The sequence below is a fragment of the Peromyscus eremicus genome, chromosome 3 (assembly GCF_949786415.1).
Source record: "Peromyscus eremicus chromosome 3, PerEre_H2_v1, whole genome shotgun sequence".
Lineage (NCBI taxonomy): Eukaryota > Metazoa > Chordata > Mammalia > Rodentia > Cricetidae > Peromyscus > Peromyscus eremicus.
Window position 1 is genome coordinate 36330105 of NC_081418.1, and position 21448 is coordinate 36351552.

Genomic DNA, 21448 nt, shown 5'->3' on the forward strand with positions numbered 1-21448 from the left:
GGGAAGGGTTTAACTGTCATCTTTGCTCAATTCCTCCTTTTTCCATTTGTTGATGTCACAATCCCTCTCCAGTGGGACTGAGAGGTTTGATCTACCTCTAAATCTTCTATCACTTCTTTTCCCAAACCAAAATACCAAAATTTTTCTGGTCTTCATGTTGCCATCTGTCTTGTCATCTTGGTCAGGTCCTTCCCATCTTCCCTAGACCACGTGAGCATTTGCTAACTATTCTCCAGGTTTCCATTCTGCCTGTCAGAGAATCCATACTACATACTGCAATTTAATTCCTCTCCCTCAAGTACACCCTCATTGATGTCTTCTACTCAAGACACCACTTCAACTGCATTATTTAGAATTGGTTTTTTCAGGCTTACACTTCACTATTCCAATCCTGTGTGTCCCACTCCAGGAAAATAGAATGTGGGTATTCTCTGTGCCTCAATTTAGATCTGATCCTTGCTCTCGGTTGGTATAATAGTCCGCAAAATTCAAAGTCAGTCTCTTGAGACATTCTCATAAAGTCTTTCCTAAGTCTCTCCAACAGATGGTGTCATTCTCTAACCCTGAGACCTCAAAATGCTTCAGCTGTACAACCAGGGATGGAGAAGTTCAACTACTAGCTCCTGGCTTCACCTACTCTTTACGAGACCCTTGTCTAGTTAAGCGCCCAGGCCCCAGATTCCTCATCTATAAGTGAACTACAGGATCGCCAAAGGATCTTGTATGGGTGAAAATGAGCATTTTTAATGCTTCCCAAAGTAACTTAATGAATTATCACATAACTTCTAGAAATATGCTACACTAGTTTACAGATGAAGAAATAGAGGCACTTAAAAACCTTATCCCAGTTCATGGAGTAAGCAGCAGATCCATAATCAAAGAGGGCTCTCTTCCCTTCCAGTATGACCCTACTAAAGCTGTCACTCCAGTGTCATATACTGTATGTCCTCTAGTTACATCTTCATTTGCTCTTTAAGCTCCTTTAGTCGGGCTAATTGAGCTTAGGGTCACACACAATGCTCACACCTCATAGGTATCCATAAACATTTGTTGGATTGAAAGAGTGCTACCTGCTATCATCAAATTAAAGTCTCATGATCATATTACTGGAAGTGTGCATCCAATGTGGCAACCTACTTGTTTTCAATCATGTTTTTGTGACTCCCTATCCCTGAAAGTTTAATAAAATGAAACATGTTGCCTAGCTGTTATTGAAACTATTAAAAAAAAACAAAAACAAACAAACAAAAAACAAAATTGTTAAGCTTTAAACAGAAAGGAAGCTAACAGATGACTTTAACAGACTAACTTAACACTGCTCAGCCATCTAAGCCACGTGCTTTACACCACCAGGTGGTGACGTGTTTGCTTTGGCGGATGATGGGGCATCTGTGTTATTTGAGGCAGCAGGAAGTGGAAACCCTGACTGCATTTCCCTCTTGCTGGAATATGGTGGAAGCGGCAACGTGCCTAACAGAGCAGGACATCTTCCAATACATCGAGCTGCCTATGAGGGACATTATCTGTGAGTAAGACATTGAGGTGATCACTTTAAGTTGTGTGTACAATACAATCTTACAATATATGATGCTTCCCAAACCTCAAAGGGAAATATTCACACATTTTGTATTTCAACGCTTTTTCTTCTTTCATTCTGTAGTTTTGATTTTCACAGAATGAATTTATACTCTTCTTTTAATAAAAAGTATTCCTTGTAGAGGAATAAAGTTGTAACTGAGAAATCTTCACCAACTGGCAAGAATGTCTTTCTGTGCTAAAAAAAAAAAAAAAATGGTTCAACAAATGGCTATAAAGTTTCTAAACAATTTGCCATTGACTGAGGATTAGAATTTGTAACAATACTGTGCTTTATTCCAGTTATTTCCTAGCATTGCCAGGATGTACATAATACCATAAAGGCAAATAGCAAATATATTATTGAATAGAGAAGATTCATTATAAATTTAGATCTCCTGTTCCCACACAAACAGTAGAGTGGACTTTTCAACCATAAAATATGTTATAATCAACATAGTAATAGAAGTCTAGAATCACAATATTAAACTATCCACCAAGAAACAATGGCTTTAAGAAATTAACAATATCTTATGAGTTCAAAAACTCTGAAGTAGCTAGGTTGTATTATATCTGCTGGCCACACTGGCAAAGTTAAGGGACGAATGACGCATAATTAATGCGAAGTGACATGTTGTTAAAGTTTACCTGGATTTACTCCCAGCGTTCATAAATTCACACATGATAGCTCTGAATTAGGCACAGGAGATCAAGTTATCCTTGCTTGTGGCTCTCACAAATGTCTAAATGGCTAGTGAAGTGTGAAATTCACAAGTATTCATCACATGTACTTTGAAACATGAGCGAGGGACAGTTATTTCATCTGGATGGATGCAAGTTTGATCGAAAACTAAAGATTCTCATTTTCACTAGAATTCACTTGTGAGCTGTATAGAAGACAAGAAGTACATAGGCAATATTAATAGATGGCTTAGGAATCAATGAAAAAGAAAGAATAAGAATCAAAAGATTAAAACTCTATCCCTTCCTTTCATATGGAGCTTATGACCTTGGACAAGTCATGTTCTATCTTAAGCCTTTATATATTGTTCATCTTTAAATGAAAGGGTTGGATTTATGCTGTCCGAGGTCATTTTCCAAGACTGCATGGATTCTGGTGGTCAGGATTATGCAGTGTGTTTCTATGCCATCAGGGGAGTTTACTCTCTTTGGCATTTTTGCAATCACATCTATTGATTACACAAACGTAAAGTGGGGAGAGTCCTGAGGACTCAAACCTAGAACCAAACATGTAAGATCCAGGATGTTCCTTGGGAATTTTCAGAATAGAAAACTAAATTAAAACTCATCTAAGTTAAACAATAGTATCTGACTTAGAGGTTAAGAGTACTGGATGCTCTTCCAGAGGTCCTGAGTTTAATTCCCAGCAACCACATGGTGGCTCACAACCATCTGTAATGAGATCTGGTGCCCTCTTCTGGCCTGCAGAGGTACATACAGGCAGAACACTGTATAATAAATAAATAAATAAATAAATAAATAAATAAATAAATCTTTAAAATAATAAAATAAACAGGAGTATCTTGATTTGAAAAGGCTAAAAAAGCACATACAGAGTTACATAGAGGAAATATGGAAAATAAGTGAATTCACTTATCTGATGAGAAAGTTGTATTTAATTATTTGGTTTTCTTTATGCAATGGGGTATTTAAGGAGTTGTTTCTTTGCTGCAGTGCTCTGAAATATCTCATCCCAGTAACATCCAAACATGCAATCCGGAAGAGTGGCCTAACTCCAATTCACTCAGCAGCAGATGGACAAAATGCCCAGTGCCTCGAACTGCTCATTGATAATGGTTTTGACGTCAACGCCCTGCTTGCTGACCACATTTCCCAGAGCTACGACGACGAGAGAAAGACCGCGCTTTATTTTGCTGTCTCTAATAATGATATCCACTGCACAGAAGTCCTTCTGGCTGCAGGTGCAGACCCCAACTTAGATCCCCTCAACTGTCTACTTGTGGCGGTGAGGGCCAATAGACATGAAATAGTCCGGCTGCTTCTCTCCTACGGAGCTAACGTCAACTGTTATTTGTATGTAAACGACACTCGTTTCCCCAGCGCCATCCAGTACGCCCTAAATGATGAGGTTATGCTGAGGCTCCTGCTGAATAATGGTTACCAAGTAGAGCTGTGCTTTGACTGCATGCACGGAGACATCTTTGGAAATTCATTCGTGTGGTCAGAGATAGAGGAGGAGGGACTGCCAGGATGGACATCTTGTATAATAAAAGATATCCCGGTAAGTTGCATCCTTTCCTTCATTTTGGCTTGGTATCCTAACTCATATTTGTCTCAAGAATCTTCAAGTTTTGATTATTTAACTCTTTTGATTTACTTATTGACCTCCCCAAAATTGATCAAGAGTATGTTGCTTAACTTTTATTTATTGATGAAACTTCCACATTTCTTCCTATTACTTATTCCTAGACATATACCACTGTGGTATTAAATATCATTGAAATGACTTTGGTATTGAAAGTATTAAGTCTTGTTTTATAGCCCAATGTATATATAATCTATTCTGGAGGTTGTTCCATGCTCTAAGTAAAACATATAATCTACAATTTAATTCATAAAATTTCACTCATTTAAGGATGTTACAAGCAAAGAAAATTCAAATTTAATTTATATGCTTCTTATTTTTGACTTCTTATCACTATAGACAGATAAGCATAAAATGGGCCAGGAAACAAGGCTATTTCTTTTCTTGGATTGGAAACAGAATGTCAAACAATTTTAAAATGTATTTGCAATTATTCACTTGCATCCAATTGGTGAGATATTGGGGCTAGAGGTGAAAAAAGAATGGATCTTCCATGCCATGTTTACTCTGATCCCAAGATAACCATGAATATGCATGTAGTATTATTAGTTCAAAGAAATAATCGTGGCAGCTCTTTTTCATTTTTGTTCGTCATAGGCAGGAATATTTTCTTTCCTGTAAAAAGACAAAGAGTAACTTTTCATAGCAATGCTGATCATGTGTATAATATATTAAAAGTACCACTAAATTAACTAGTATCAATTTTCTCAGTTCTGTGAGTTCATTACAGTTCCATGGATGAAGCACCTGGTGGGCAGCACTGTCCGTATACTTACAGATTATATGGATTATGTCCCTCTGTGTTCTAAACTGAAGTCTGTGCTAGAACTACAGAGAGAATGGCCAGAAATCCGCCAAATAATAGGTAAAAGCAAATATTTCCTTTACTTTACATTGTTATTTATTTGTTTATTGTGTGTATATGTAGTTGTGAATGTGAATGTGATTGTGAGTGTGTGTTTATCCTTAGAAAAGCTTACAATTAGCAATGACTATAGTAGTTCTGAGCATCCCTCCCACACAGAATTTGGTGTGGAAATGCCACTTCCTGCAAAAAGAAATAATAAATGATGGTTACCGATCTGAGGAAGGAAATGCATAAGAATGAACCTGGAGCATCTGCTCACACCAGGCAGCCAAGAAACTCAGTGACTACCTTAACAAGGTCAGAAGAGTCCATGAGCCAACTTGAAGAGACTCAGTGGCCATTCAAGTTTCAAACACAGTTGTTTCAATAAGTAATATAAATATGTCCAAAACTTCCAAATTCATGAAACCTTAAAACCTGAAAATGTTCATTTCAAAGGGGTTATAGAAAACCGATTACCTTGAAATTTGTTAAAAAACACTTAAGCCATTTTTTCTTCCTGTTTGTATCATACATGCCACAGGTAACCAAAATAGATGAGCAAAACCTATTCATGAAAATGATATAAAAATGGATAGAAAAAGAACTTGAAGATCAAAAGATATTTAAAGGATATTGGATAACTTTTTAATCCTCCAACTATAGGAAAGCCCCAGAGGAATGACATCTGATGTTGACTTCTGGCCTACATACGCACATACACATTTGCTTGCACTTCCACACGCATGTGGGCATACACACACAAACACAATAAAAAGAAACGTGAAGAGTTATTCACTTCAATGATGAAATGATCCCTTTTTTGTTATATTTGATTATTAACTTTCAAATTACATTCTTTTAGTAGTAAAAGAAAGTTAACCTTGGTGGCATATACCTGTAATCCCAGTATTTGGAGGCCAAGGCAGGAAGGTCACAGTTTTTGATCCATTCTATAATTAGTGTAGGGACAGATCATTTAGATGATGAAACTTCAAAGGGGTGATTGCTGTACAAGTCAGAATTGTGGCGGTTGGTGGGAGAAGGAAGAATGGAGGTTGTCAAGGCTATGCAAGCATCCTCTATGGCTGACAGAGTTCCATTTCATAACCTGAGAGGTAGTCAAAGATACTCTACTCGATACTTGTAATTTATGAAACTGTGCATGTAAGTAGGTAGTCTCATGTTTAAAATTTTCAAATCTCAAAAGCTTAAATGATTTGGCTATTTTAAAATGAAAACACCACTAAAGTGTAAATTAATTTCCCTAAGTTTTGGGCCCAGGGAACAACAAAGCCAGGATTTGAGCCTTGTTTATCTTACTTGGTAACATTGGCTTTTCCTGTAATGGTCACTGTTATTTCTGTCATAAGGAGCACAATTGTTGCTAGGAAATGGGAATTAATGGTCCACGTGTTTCTATTGCAAATGAATTCCTAGTTGTGATGATTTTAGAAAGATGCTCCAGGTAAGAATGATGTCAGGATGCTTTTCTGCTATTTCAGTGGTTTATTTCTGCAACCAGCTTGTCGGCTGCTTGCTGTGAGCCTGCTAAACCACTGGATGTCAGGGTTCCTTCAGCTATAGAAAGGCAGTGGACTTGTTAAGGAACAAAATAAAATTGCTATTTTATTAAAACATGGGAGGGTGCCTATTTTGATCATAATATTGTCCCTCAAGTTTGTAGAAAATAAATGTCCGAATTTATTTTTGAGATGGGTTTTGCTCTGCATCCCACTGTAGTGTGAAACTCCCTATACATATCCTAGGCTACCTCAAACCTGTGACCTTCCTGCCTTGGCCTCCGAATGCTGAGATTGCAGGCATCTGCCACCAAGGCTAACTTTGTTTTAATATTGAAAGAATGTAATTTGAAATTTTATAATCAAATATAACAAAAATGGGATCATTTTCATCATTGAAGTCAATAATACCTAATGTTTCTTTGGTTGTTTGTGTATATGTGTGTACCCACATGAGTGTGGAAGTGCAAGTGAGTGTGCATGTGCGTATGTAGGCCAGAAGCCTGCATCAGAGGCCATTCCTCTGAGTTTTTCTGACTAGATTGGCTGGCTGGCCAGTGAGCTTCAAGGATCAACCTGTTTCTGCCTCGCCAGCACTGGGATTGCAAGCATGCACCGCCATGTCTGAATTTTTCCATTGCTTTCAGGGATACAACTCACGTCTCTATGCTCACACAGCAAACATATTACCTACTGAGCTGTCTCCCCTCCCCCCTAACATTTATGGAGTGTTATGGTCCAGTGTATCCAGGATTTTTCTAGTCACTTATGTGAACTATTTAGCCTCAGACAATCCTGTGAAGGAGGTACTATTGTTATCTACCTTACATACATGAGAATACTAATTATGTGGGTTAAGCTACTTGTACGAGGTCACACACAGTAACACAGGCAGGATCTTAGTCCCAGCTGACTGAGTCTAGGGCCAAACATTTACTTGGGTGCTTGTACTATGCTGCCCGTTGATTGGCTCTTTTTGTCAGTATAAAACATCAGTGTTTAATTCTACTATAAAGTAAGAAATTGAAAAAATGTATTTGCATATCATCAGATATGTAAATGTTAATATCTGGTGTGTGGCACAGCAGACACTGAAATCAAGCCTCAGACTGAATCGTGAATGATTAATGAAATCATCTAGTGATGATAATTATTTACTGATAACTAGTCATCAGAAAGACTAGTAGAAAAGAGAGGAAGTAAATAAACATGTCTGTATAATATTTAGTTATTAAAAAGGAGAAATATGTGCCCATTTGCTGTTTAAAATCAAATCCACTTGTTAACATACTTTAGTTGGACACCCATCAGGAACCAGACTTGGCTCCTGGCACAGATGCAGACAGAACTCCCATCCTCTTGGAGCTCAAATCATGAGGAAAGGGCTAGAGTACTTAATTGAAATGTAAATTGAGATCAAAATCATCAGCTACTAATGTGTGTATTTTCAAAAAACATTGCTCACATTACCCTGAAACAATCTGCATCATAATTGTGAAGCCAGTACAACTTCTTGATTTTCTGATTGTTTTCCACTTTTTTTTTTTTTTTTTTTCCTAGAGAATCCTTGCTCACTAAGGCACCTGTGCCGGCTCAAAATTCGCAGACTTATGGGACTCCAGCGACTCTGTCAGCCAGCCTCCATGGAGAAACTTCCTCTCCCAGCAGCGATTCGAAGATACTTATTATTTAAAGAATATGATCTCTATGGGCAACAGCTAAAGTTAATATAACTTTTAAATGATATTTTAAAATGTGATTCTTAAAGTATTTTAAAATGTGATTCCCCTAGAGAAGTCATTGGAATCATTTTATATTCTTAAGTGTATTTAAATCCATGGAGAATTTTGTAGTTGTACCACATCCCTATGGAAAGAACATGTACACTCCTAAAGTCATTTAGGTTTCGAAGACAAGCAATATCCTGTATTTGAATTTCCATTGATTGTCTTCAGTTGTTACAAGTCTTCAAATTCTCCCTATCAACTGAGTGTCAATGACTGAGAGACTAGACTTAAAAAGCAAATAACCACTTTTTCAAATCCCCACACATACCTGCCGGCTGCTAACCTGTTCTATTGTCAGACACTGTTCTAGAAAAGCCTGTGTGAACCTGCAGATTCACCCTGTAACCTGGCTTCCCCTGTGCCTTCTACTCCTCAGCTACAGTCCCTCATGACTTCCTTGTTGCTAAATTTGGTAAACAACTTTCACTCCCTCTTCCTGTTGATTCTTGAGCATCTGACTCCATTTCCTGTTCCTTCCTTGGTTTTCGTCATAGGTCTGTCTCGCTGTGTTCCCTCTCAGCCCTCCTCCCTGGCCTCTGTGTCTCTGCTTCTCTATGCTGTTCCTCTTCCTCCAGCCCTCTAGAGACATGTCCTCTGTCCTTTTCTGTCATGCTGTGTTCTCTGGGAAACTCCATTCACTTTCCCAGCTATGATCGTTTTGCTGGGGACTATACCATTCACAGATGAAGTTCAACTTTTTGTCTCCCGTGCTTCAGACCTGACAGACACTGATGTAATGGACATCTAAACATGAAGATAGCTTCGGTTCAGCGCGTCCTCAAATCCTTCCTTCACCATACACTTTTCTCTTAACATTCTGCTGTTCAATAGTGGCTCAATCAATTCAGTTTCCAGATAAAAAAGTCTTGGCATCAGTCTTGACCCACCCCTCCCTCTTCTTCTCACCCGGCATGCCGATTCACCAAATGCTATTGAGTTTCTCTCGTAAAGCCACCGTTTCCTGCTCTGTCCCTCAGATTCCACTCTACACTTGACTGTAATCTTCCTTTTCCTGAGACAACACAGTGCTGCTTATCTGGCTGGCCTGCCTCTGTCTGCCACAGAGTCTACACACAACATTCCAGAATGATCTTCCAGAGACGTAAACACAGCTCTTTCCCTTGCAGAAAATCACTCCCATGATTGTGGGGTAAAAACCCTGAGTTCTCCCAAGGCCTCCATGCTTTAACTCTCTCCGACCTCTTTAGCCTGTCTGCACCTCCCCACCCCGCTTAGCAGTACCACTGTTAGAGTCTTCTATGGCGACTCCCACGCTCTATGGTTTTATAAGACCAGGGTTTGTTTTATTAATAAAAAATGAGGTCCTCTGTTTTTTTTTAAACAGGACGCCATCTATTATCACCATTTCATTTTTAAAAGGGGTTATTTCTTAGAATGCTAGAAAACAAGATGGTGGTCAGCTCAGTTGTTACAATGGATTGACCTTAGCTTTGGACAGACTGACCGTACTGTTCTCATCTCCTCACTGACAAGCAACACTTCACTGTGGGCCACAAGTCTCTGGATCCCTTTGACGGGAGCCACTGTAACCTCAGGACCTTTATGTTTCCGTCACCCTCTACCTGAAGCTCTCCTTTTCACCCTTTGCCCCTCTCCCACTGGTTAACTGACCCCTACACTGCAGATCTTGGCTCAGCCGTTGCTTCCTCTGGAATGGAGGCCACTGCCCAGTGCTGCTCCTGTGGTTTTGTGGTCGTCTATGTCACACTAGACTGGAAGCTCCCTGAGGGCAGGATCATGTCCGCTTTGTTTCCCAGTGTGTGCTCAGAGCCACACACATTCCCTAGAATCTGAACGCTGTACAAGGACTAGACATAAATAATCAGTGACTTCATGGTGAAGCGATACGTTTTCATTTCTGACTTGGATGTGTAAGCTTAGTAATGTAATTATTTAAATTGATTGTTCTTACATTTTAATAGTGTGTTTTTTCACATTTATTTTATCCTAAGAGTGAATATTCTCTTGGTAGTAATATCCCACTAGTTTGTAAAGTTTTCTGAATTGCATTTACTTTCAGTTATCTTTGAAAGATAAATCACTCTGGAAAGAAGCCTGTATAATTAGTATAGTGGTTTTAATGTATTGTATTTCCTTGAGTATTTTTAATATAAATTACACCATAATGTACTTACTTAGGACTGTGATGTTCCATGTACAAGATTTCATAATTCTTGTTTGCTTTCTTCCTTGTGCTTAAAATTTATTCCTTTTATAAATACTGCTTTAAATAAATGGAAAAAAGAACTAAAGTTATAAGTCTGCTGTTTGATATTTCAGATATTAAATGTACTTGGGGTAAATAAATGCAAGAACTACTTGGATATAAAGATACGAACTGGATGCACATGGTAAAGGCTTTTAAAGTTATTGCCTTAATTTGTTGAAAAGACAAAATTTATCTTAAGAATTAGAAATGACACTGTATCCAAAACTCATTACAATTTAGACCTTTCCAAGAGTGTTTTTGTTTTTGAGAGAGCTAGATGAAAAGAGGGGTGAATTCCTATCTGACTAGGACTGTTATATCCTCCTGTGTCACTTCATCAGGAAGAGGGCAACAGCTGGCCCCACGGTCAGGCTAAGAAGCCAGGCATTCTACAGTGGTGCCAATGTCCCCACTGTGCACTGACAGGATGGGGCATGGATGCCATCTCCCCATGCCACCAAGCTGCTCGTGGCTGTTTTAGTCACTGTAGCTCTTGTTTAGTGTCATTCAGAGAACCCGGGTTGGAAAGAGTGGAAATAATCGCTCAGTCGAGTGGATGTTGGGTTACTTTTCCTATAGGCTGTACTCAAATCTTACTTTCATCTCTGGTTGAACGTATTCAACAGTCACATTGAAACCTTTTTCTTCTTGAAGAATATGGTTTAGTCATTTTAACTGATTACGTATATCCAGGCAAAAGAAAGACAACACAGAAGATGAGGAAACAATTATTTAAATGTGCAACACACCTTTCAGTGCAGGCTTTTACAAAACCAATATCCACATCAGACAGCATGAAACATACAAGAGAGTCATGAGACAGAGAAAATACTTAATCTTTTTAATAGTACCTTTTACTAGATATTCCTAAGTTCGGGTTTTAAGTCCCTTTACTCTGTGTAGGCACCTACCTTCCAAAACATAAATTATTTAGGATATATAAAAATGATACCTGCTTCAACTTATTCTTTAAAAAATTAACATTACACATGTATACACACATATATACACTACAGTACATGTGCATGATATATGAGCACTTAATGTCACACTTCTGTACTTATATATATTCTAATATATCTTACTACTGCAATGCCATATTGTCTTAGTTAAGGTTTAATTGCTGTGATAAAACATCATAACCAATAGCAACTTCAGGAGGAAATGGTTTATTTTCTTATAGCTTGTAGCCCATCATCCAGGGAAGTCAGGCAGGAACTGATGCAGAAGCCATAGAGGAGTGCTGCTTACTAGCTTGCTCTCCATGGATTGCTCAGCCTGCATTCTATGTCAACCAGGATCACCTACCCAAGGGTGGCACCACTCAAATTGATCTATAATCCAGAACAATCTATAATCAAGAAAATGACTGACAGACTTAACTATAGGCTAATCACATGGAGATATTTTCTCAATTGAGAGTTTCTCTTCCCCAGTGACTCTAATTTATGCCAAGTTTACAAAAACTAGCCAGTACATGTATATAATACAAGAACATGCACTTTGTATTAAACAGCCATTACCTTAAGTGGAACAAGCCAGGTACAGAAAGATAGAAATCACATGATCTCACTTATACGCAGAACATGAAAAGGCAAAACAGAAGCAGAAAGCAGTAGTGACTAGAAATTGTTAGGTAAGGGAGGGCATTGGGGAATATCTCAATCAAATGATGTCAAATATCAGTTAGACACAAATAATTTTTAAATGCTTATTATACAACATGGTGGATGTCATTAAAAGCAATGCAATGTATATTTGTGTGTGAATTATTTTTCTCCTTTCTATAATTTGAAAGTTGGCAACGTAAGGAGTGAAGACTTATTTTGGCTCATGACTTGAGAGCGTCCCATTCATTGTGATGGAAGAGGCATAGCCATAAGGGCACGAGGCTGTTTTCTCATAACTGGCTAAATAAAGACATACAGAATGTTGACGGTTGCTTGGTACTCATCTAGCTTTCTTTTGGCTTATTCACTGAGTCTGGATCCCTATCCCATGGGGTAGTACCACAATTTTTAGGGTCGGCCTTCCCCTCCTACGTTAATCCTCTCTAGAAATGCCCTCACAGACATGTCCAGAGGTGTGTCTTCTAATTGATTCTAAGTTCAGACGAAATGACAGTGAAGATTAGCCATCACAATGTAAAAACTACCAAAAGAGTTCTGCCAAGGTATGAGAAGAGCTGTCCTACCCACACACTCATCCTCCATGCAGTCATCCACTGCCATGCCTTCTCCACTATGATGGACTGTAGAAGAGTCCCAGCCACATGACTGTCTTCCATGAAGCAAGCTGCCACCATGCCTTCTCCACTTTGATGGGGTGTTTCTCTTCAAATATGAGCCAAATGAACTCTGCATCCCTCAGATTTCTTCTTGTTTGGCATTTAGTCACACCGATTAGAAAAACAACCAGTACAGAACATTGGTACCAGGTAGTGGAATCATTACTTTGCTAAAGCTGATGAGGTGGGTCATAAACTTTCTGAATTGGTTTGTAGGAGAAGTGAGTAAGTTTGGAACTACAGGCTAAACAGTCCAAGAATGCTCAAGAATGTTGATCCTAATGACAGCTTGGAAGCTGGAATGCCAATAAAAAGACAGACAACGCAAATTTGCTCATGAGCTTTCACAGGAAAATGAAGGACTACATCTGGACCTGGGATAGAGATCATTGATGGGTTATGGCAAAGAACCTGACTGCGTTTCTGCCCCATGTCTTAAAATGATGAGCAAAGCTAAATTAAAAAGCAACTAAGTATTTTGGAAAAAGAAATTTTAAGACAGCATAATATCCAGGCTGTGGCATAGTTTGTACTCACCTCTTTTAGCCAGATTATGGTGAGCAAAAAGAGCAGAAATAGAGGAAAAATGTGACAGTTGACAAGGAAAGATATATGGACCTAAGTTAAGAACAGTGTAGCAGATGCAGTTGTTACAAATTTTAACCACTGTAGCTATAATCTAAGAGGCCCAGGTCCATCTTGAGCTGGCACAAAACTTGATGTAGTGTTGTATTTATAGGCACTCAGATGCAAAACTGAGGGGGTCATATAAGCTTACTTCAAACTTCAGAAGCCCTTTGAGACGAGACAATATGTAGCAAGGTTAGATTCTCTACAAAAGCTCTTAAGTAGGCTGTGTGCGGAAGCTGTGAATATATAGCCTAAGCTACTATGGAGTTCCTCGGATAGTGGAGATGCCAGAAATTTGGATATCTGCTGAGGAAAGCTGAAAGTGCCACGTGGAGCTGGCCTGCAGGAGGCCATGTAGGATGCAAGCAAACTAGTTGTAGGGGAAGGACTGCCTAAGCCCATTAGTGCCCAGATGATACCACATGACTTGGACCAGCAGCTACAATGCCTGGTACTTGCCTTGCTGGGTTATTGTCTTACTTTGGTGTGATCTTTTCTTGTTATGTCTCTTTCCTCCCATTTGGAATGAGAATGTTTACTCTGTGCCATTGTTTGATAGATGTATGTGACATGTTTTGTGATTTTTTTTTTTAACATGGGTTCACAGTTAAGAAATCACCTTGAGTCTTAGAAGAGGCCTTGGACTTTTAAACTGTATCAGAACTATAAGACTAAATTGGATGAAATACATTTTTGTATGATGAGATGGCCATAGTCAATAAGAGGCAGGGATGGAATACTATGATTTGAATATAAGATGTACCTCATAGACTCATGTCCTCGAACACTTGTATATTTGAAGACACATTTGAACAGCTGGCACTGCTCTTTTGAAGGTGGTAGAACTTTTGGGAGGTGAGGCTGAGCTGGAGGAAATATGGGGGAATCTTGAGACTTTATAACCAGGTCAATTTTCCTAACCTATGTCTGTTTCCTAGCTACTGACCCAATGTAATGCTGCCAGCCATCAAACCTCCCCCAACATGGTGGGCTATACTCCCTCAAACCATAAACCAGAACAAATCTCCGCCCCCCAATCCTTCCCCAAAAAGAGAAAGAAAAGAGTAGTTTAGATTTTAGGTATTCTCACCATAAAAAAGAAATCAGTATGTGAGAAAATACATATGTAAATTGGCTCAATTTAGCAATTCTACAATATATACACATTTAAAAACAGCATGTTCTATATCACATATATGTATATATTTTTGTCAACTAACAAACATTTAAAAATATGGACTGCTTTAGCACTCTTAGATGAAGCATGCAAATGTATCTGATCATTAAGACAGTGATCCAGATTGAATCATGCTTTACATATTATTAGCTACTTGATTTTGAACAAGATATAAGCATATCAATCATTATACACACATAAAATAGGTGCATGAAAAACCTGATTTCTGTTGTTATTATTGTGGCCGCATCGTGAGATCCCTGAACAAGACCACCACAGAGCTGATATCCGATGCAAAACACACAGGGGTTTATTGATAACAAGCAAGCCCAGGCTTTGTCCGTGTCCAACACACTGGCTAGCTAGCCAGGTGAAGGAGGATGGCCCTGAGCTCTCAGGGTAAGGGGTTTTTAAAGGGAAAAACCGCAAACAGGGTGGTACAAGCCTTGGTGTCATATGGTTGGGTGAGGGTGTGCAACCTTTGAAAATTGGGGGTTACACTTATCTTTTGGGAGCAGGCCTGCACAAGTCGCAGGCTTTGTCCTTGTGCTGCCCCATGAGGGCTGGCTGTCTGTCCTTGCACATACTGACTGTGGGGGCTGGCTCAGTGACCCAGGCTCTCTCCTTGAACTGCCATGGAGTCTGGCTGGCCTTGCACATTCACATTGACCCATGCACGTAGCTCTAAGTTGGTGAGGGGTCCCAGACAGTAAACAACTGGCTGAACCTTGAGCAGTCAGAGTACATACAGAAAGGGAGCTACTGCAAGGACTATGTCGTAGCCCTCCCAGAAACTGCTTGCTCAAGTCTCAGGAAACTGAAATTGAGGCCTGATCTCTGAGAAAAGACTGAGCAGCCTGTTATGGCATCTGCTTGGTCCTTTCATTATCACAGAGTGCCAGAATTAGGACTTAAGTTGCAGAAATGAAAACATTCATCTTAAGAAACAAGACTACACACTGTCATAATAACATCTGAGATTATTCAAGCCTATGTTATAGCTGTATATGGTATCTCACTGTCATCTCTAAATGTTTTGACAAGATTCACAGAATGAAAGATTAGCACAAAACTTTTGAGCCTAGCACATAAAAACCTCACATTTTCTTGGTTTTATGAAGCCCTAGTCATCCTAGCTATTGCCAAGGGAGGAAAGGGCCTTCTTAGGGGAAGAGATGTGTAGGAAGAGGAAGAGCAGACTCATTTGACCTCAACAGCCCATGTTGTATAACCTTAGGGAGTGCTGGGGATGTCTGGGGATTTGCTGTTTTCGTCAGGAGACAGTCTAGTAATTTGAATCGGGGCACTGGGAGTGCCTGAGTTCTAACATTGGACTGACCAGCAATTCTATCACAGGGCCTGAACAGGAACACTCATTCTGCACTTCAGATTCCAGTAACAAGACAGCCATTGCTTTTACCTTGAAATTTGTCCCTGCTGGGATTTCTCCAGGAGATTCAAGCTAAAGCGTTCTGGAAGTCACCTATGCTATTTAATTTAGAAAGTGTGGGAACATTAATTGGGACACTTATCGTTGAGTTGAGTGAGTGGGGGATGCCAGTATCCAATTCTTTCTGTTTGAGGTCAAGTCTATGTTCTTTTTGCAAACACAGTATTTGTTATACTCTGAAAATTAAGTGAGTAGACATGGCATCTAGGGTTTGGCAATCTGTGTTCCTAAATGTCTGAATACCTCTGAAAATCTATAACTAAATTACTTTAAAATTATGTTAATGCAGCAATATTTCTAAACACCTTTGATGGGAGGATGCTAACATTAGCTTAGACTTTGCTTTGACTGCATTTTGGCCCCTCAGTGGAGCTACTAGAGAAGCTAAAGGGGGAATTCGAGTTGAAGGATATTCTAATAAAACCTGAATATCACTTACGCAGATTTATACATATGTATAATTTATGATTATCAGATATCTGCTCAAAGGAAAACAATCCTCTTACAATAGGCGTGGTGGCATTTACCTATAGTTCCTGCACTTGTGAGGAGGGTCATGAGTTAGAGACAAGCTTGGCTTACTATGCAATGTTGTGCTGTCTCTAAAATCTTAATAAAAATAGTTTGAAAAATAACAAATTCTTAGAAAGTGAATGATTTCAAAATATTTAAAAATAACAGGCTTTGCTAAGAAAGAGTAAGAACCCAAAGGCCATAGAAGATCATAGGTTTTCCAGCACCTCAAAGGCACCATTATTTGTCCCACAAATGAGAAAGGAACCTTGAGAAATACCCAACTCATTCTAGTACCTGCTGAAGGACCACGTCTGTGCAACACCCTTCACTTGTCCTGTGGCTCACAGTTCACAAGGTCCTTCACATGTACTCCTCACTTGATTATTATTCCTACCCTAGAAGCAGAGCAGTACAAGGGGTAATTACGTCCACTCCACATAAGGAAACAGACCATACAATTAGTTAAGGTTGTAAAAACCAGAAGTAAGACTGTACCTTAGCGCCTTGGCTCCAGATGCAAAGCTCCTTCTATAGCATGCTGTTGGGTTCATCAAGAATCAAGAGCCTATCCACTAAAAGAGCTCGAACAGAACAGCTAGCTCAGTGTTCTTCAGCAGGATATACAGCAAGTGGTGAAAAGATCTTCAGTCAACATGTCCCCAACTGAGTCAAGTCCCAAAACATAAGGTAAAATGAAAAAGCCAGGTGGCCACAAACTGTATGGTTACAGTTATTTATAATAGTCAAACCTGGGTAATACACACAGACAGAAAACATGTTAGTGGTTGTCTGGGACTGTGTGTTAGGAAGAGGGTTAATTACAAATGGGCATAAAGAATCTTTTGGGACCAAAAGAAATGTTCAGAACTTGGTTTTTGTTGATGGTGAAACAACTTCGTTAATTTACTTTTTAAAAGAAAAAGCCATCGAACTTTAAACTTACAGTAGGTGAGTTTTATAGTACATAAATTGCAACCTAAAAAGTTACTTTTAAAGAAAGCCCAGGTGGAACACATCCATCTCTGCCAGGGAACGACAGCGTTTATAACCTGCTCAGGTGCCTGTCTAAACAGTGGGATCTCATGGCTCTGAGGAAAGTGCTTGGTCCTTGTACTGGTAGCACATAATTTAATTTTTTTCTGTGCTGATAAGACCATTAAGAGCAGAAGATGAGAGCCCTCAAGGGCAGCAGGTGCCGGCTGCCTTCACCAATCCCATTGGTCCCCAATCCCAGATCAACAGCCTCTGGTATGTTCATACTTGTTCTAAAAGGACATTTACACACACACACACACACACACACACACACACACACACACACACACACAGAGCACCACCGCCGCCACAGTCACCACCGCCACCACCACTACCACCACCAAACACACCCTAATATCCAAACATGTACACATTGAAAAGCTATACATGAGGGTTTCCTGTCCTGTGAAGGGTGTGAACTGGAGCTGAGAAACAGCTCCAGATAGGACACAAAGGAAGAAGAGGATTACAGGAACGAGTGTCTGGGGGAGAATCGGTGAAGACTGGATCTGAAGAAGTCAGGAGAACTTTGGAAGGAAAGGTCAGTTACAGCTGTGAGTCTGGAAATACAGTGCTTTGGATTTTCCTGACAGAACTGCCAATGAAGGGCCCCAGTGTCTGTGGAGCACAAGCATTCCCCACATTCCTGTCCGTTGGGCTGACCCCAGTGCCCTCCCACTCTCTTCACAACAGGATCAACATACTTCAGCTGCGGGGTCCCAGCTGGACTGGCTTCCCAGCAGAGACTGTCCTGAATCTGAGGAAAAGGATCATCCATGGTGTAGACGACCCATCCTCCACACTTTCTTCCTGACACCACAAAGGAGCAAATCTGTTGCTAGGGAGACCGATGAAAGAGCTTCTCCTCCGCCACAAGCAAAACTTTGTTTATTAGGATTTCAGCTGATGAGTGTACAATCTGTTTCCTGTCTCCAAAGTGGAATTTCACACGCATGGTCTGTTGTACGAGATGAAAGGCTCGGTTGGAGGAATTCAGTTATTTCTTTCTCATTTTTGGATTTTTCCCCCTCAAAATTTTATTTTTAGCTTCACAGTTTAAATACTGTTGGTTCATCTTTTCATTTGCATACACTACAATTACTTACATATGTTTGAGTCAGATAAACAGAGCATCAGCTATATGTGACCAACTGTAGAGGCTCCGTTCTAAAGTTGGGTCTTTCATTGTGTCTGTCTTTGCTTTTGATACATTTTAAAATGCCAAACAGTAACACCCAGTGTGAGAAGCAGCTTGGAGTTAGTAGACATCATCATCCATCACTTGTTAGCTGGAAGAATGCAAAGATATTTTTTGATTCTCAGAACCCATTTTATCTTTTATAAAATGGAATAAATCACATTTATTCATCAAGTGTTATCTCACACACAGTATTAGACTAAACATTAATAGAGGGAGATCATATTATGTTCTACTGCCTGGCACACTGGCTATAAAATCATTTTGTAAACTATAACTGTTACACAATTGTGAGATGTTATTATAAATAGCCCTAATAATTTTAAATTTGACTCACACTCTCTGCCACAAGTTGGCATGGCTGGGAGATTTGCTTGTCTGCCAAGTCTGAGGGTACAGGCTTGATAAGGGAATCACCAGCTCTCATCTGATCCCTGGAGTATGTGTTTGCCCTCTGTCTGTCCAGAGCTTGGCTGTTCCCTGACCTTCTCCCCTGGGAGCCTTTCTCTGGTCTTCTGAACAGCTCCAACAAACAGCCTGAGCAAAGTCGGAAGCTTAACTTCCTTAGGAACTACTACGTCACTCCAGCCTTGTTACAAACCATCTGTAAGAAATGTGGAAACTGCAAGCCCTTCTGTGTAAGTGGGAAACTTGTTAGACTTATTTCAGGAGGCAACTTTGCATCTAGAAAAGGAGGGACTAGGTAAAACTTAATAATAAGTATAAAGCAGGCAAAAGTCCTTGACATTTCCTTGTGTTTACAAATGACAAGATAACGTGATTTCTGTGTCTCCAAGGCAGCTTAGGGACAATTAAAACAAAGCAAAACGTTAGTCTGGCCTGGTGGAAGTTGCCTGAACTCCCAGGTATGTAGGAAGCTAATGCACAAGGCTCACAAGTTCAAAGTCTATTGAGGCTACAGGGTGAGTTCACCGCCAATCTAGAAAACTCAGTGAGATCCTATCTCAAAAGAAAATATGGCTGGGGGTGTAGCTCAGTGGTAGAGTGGTTCTTTGACATGAACAGGGTCCTGGATCCAATTCACAGAATCACTATAACTAAGTAAATAAACAAAGAATAAATAAGGCATTCATGAAATGATCAAACATACCACTCCGAGGCTGAACTGCCTACTAGGCAGTTGGGCTGGCTCTTAGCTTTGATTCACATACGATAAAGGAACAATGACCAAAAAGCATGGACTGTGGTCCCTGTAAGTATTTGGGTGTCCAGGAGCAAAAGAAACGAAGGGGAGGTGGTCATTGAGGTACAAATAGGAAGGCTTTCTCTGAAGGCAGTTCTAGGGGTCACACAGTGGGGTTACAGTGACAAACACAGTGTTATAGTGTCTGTTTGCCTTGCAGGCAAGCAGACTTGAGTTTGATCACAAACCGTGAATTAAAAAATGAGTAGTCTCAGAATAAAATAAACAACAAAACAAAAAACCCTGAATCACTCAGACCCAGTCATCGTCATGACGTCTGTCAGTTTTAAAAAACTGTTTTCACTTTCATGACTAATCACTCCTGTCCTGAGCTCTGGGGTGCTCTGTTTTTGAAATACTCCCTGAACACTTAATAACTGTGCTGGGCCTTGGAGTCAGCAAGTAAAGCAGACTCCTGCCTTTGGAAAAGTGTTCTCCCTGTGAAGACCTGTTTAAAACAAGCAATCCCAAGAGCAGTGTGTCTGTGAACTACGTTTAGCTCTACCTGGCCTGGGGCCTGAGCGCGTGTGGGCCCCAGGGCAGCTCAAGAGGCAAAGGCCTTGTAGGTGTAGAGGGGGCAAGTGCAGTGGGTAATGGGCAGAGCAGCTCAGAGGGGTTCAAGTTCACTCCAGCACGGCTCAAGTGTGGATTCTAGAAGGTGATCCTCATGAAGTAGGAAAGGTGAACAGTACTCCTGGCTAAAGGTTCAGTCTGAGGAACAATGGAAGGCAATCAGGAGTTTTAGGTAGGGAATGACCTGGTGAGATCTGTGTTCTTAAAAGGTCACTCTGACTGCTGTGGAAGATGGGGGATGGGGTGGGGGGCAATAGGCAAAATATAAGAGGGACTTTAGTCCGTTGCTATCCCCAGCCAAGAAAATGAAAACAATGTAGACTTACGCTGAGACAAAAGGGAACAGCTTGAAATAAAGCAGGAATTCAGAGGCCTTTAGAGCAGAGGAGCCTAAACACCACTACACTGTGAGAGAAGCAGCTGAAACACCCAAGGCCCTAGCAAGTGGTGGCTGAGGATATGGAGCCTCCTTTGGGGTGAAGAAGCCGCAGAGAGAGAATGCAAGAGGCTGATCTTAGGCAGTTTGAGATGCTCGGAAATTATCTGGGTGTTTTCACAGAATATCAGTGTTCAGCTCAAAGATTTTAACTGAGTAAGATGACACATTGGTGCCCATCTTGGACTTTTGGGATCCCTTGAGCTTACTGAAATTAAATACCATATACTAAATCTCATAGTGATGGGGTCTATTGTACCATAAAGCATGGGGCCCATAGAAATGGGTTTTAATTAGTAAATAGATATTATATGTCATATAACGTAAATATTAAATATAATTTAAAATTAAATTCACATAATGCATATCTTGAGCTGTCTTTTGTAGTTTCAGATAGGAATGCCTGTACCAGAAATTGTTTTGAAAGATGAACAATTCCTGAAGTTATCAAGTATTCCCTGAAATTTGAGCCTAAAGTAAAAAGACAAACAATAATACAGCCTCTTAACACCCCTAAATATCAGTCACCAATAGTACAGAAACCATTACCCAAACAATCTTTAACAAGCAGAGTTTCCTCTATGTACTCAGGTAGTTCTATGCACATGGGTGTCTAGGAGGACACTGCTACTA

At 39.9% G+C, this 21448-nt stretch overlaps 1 protein-coding gene and 1 long non-coding RNA gene across 4 annotated transcripts in view; one reads left to right on the forward strand and one right to left on the reverse strand.

The window, feature by feature from the left end:
- The window catches only part of Asb15 (ankyrin repeat and SOCS box containing 15), a 45164-nt gene extending 37089 nt beyond the window's left edge, over positions 1–8075 (forward strand). The window contains exons 7-10 of the mRNA XM_059257436.1: positions 1354–1525; positions 3271–3838; positions 4634–4787; positions 7853–8075. Of these exons, the coding sequence (XP_059113419.1) occupies positions 1354–1525; positions 3271–3838; positions 4634–4787; positions 7853–8025 (1067 nt within the window). The 3' untranslated portion in view covers positions 8026–8075. The remainder of the gene's footprint in view (positions 1–1353; positions 1526–3270; positions 3839–4633; positions 4788–7852) is intronic.
- On the reverse strand, positions 4074–18238 carry LOC131906716 (uncharacterized). 3 transcript variants are annotated; one of them, XR_009378187.1, is made up of 3 exons: positions 18109–18238; positions 10236–10321; positions 4074–4537 (listed from the first exon to the last, which is right to left on the reverse strand). It is a non-coding gene; the product is annotated as an uncharacterized LOC131906716 (long non-coding RNA). The 3 variants fall into 3 exon arrangements; XR_009378186.1 differs by having other exon boundaries at positions 10236–10324; XR_009378188.1 differs by lacking the exon at positions 4074–4537 and adding an exon at positions 7845–7997 and having other exon boundaries at positions 10236–10324.
- Positions 18239–21448: the final 3210 nt, after the last annotated feature.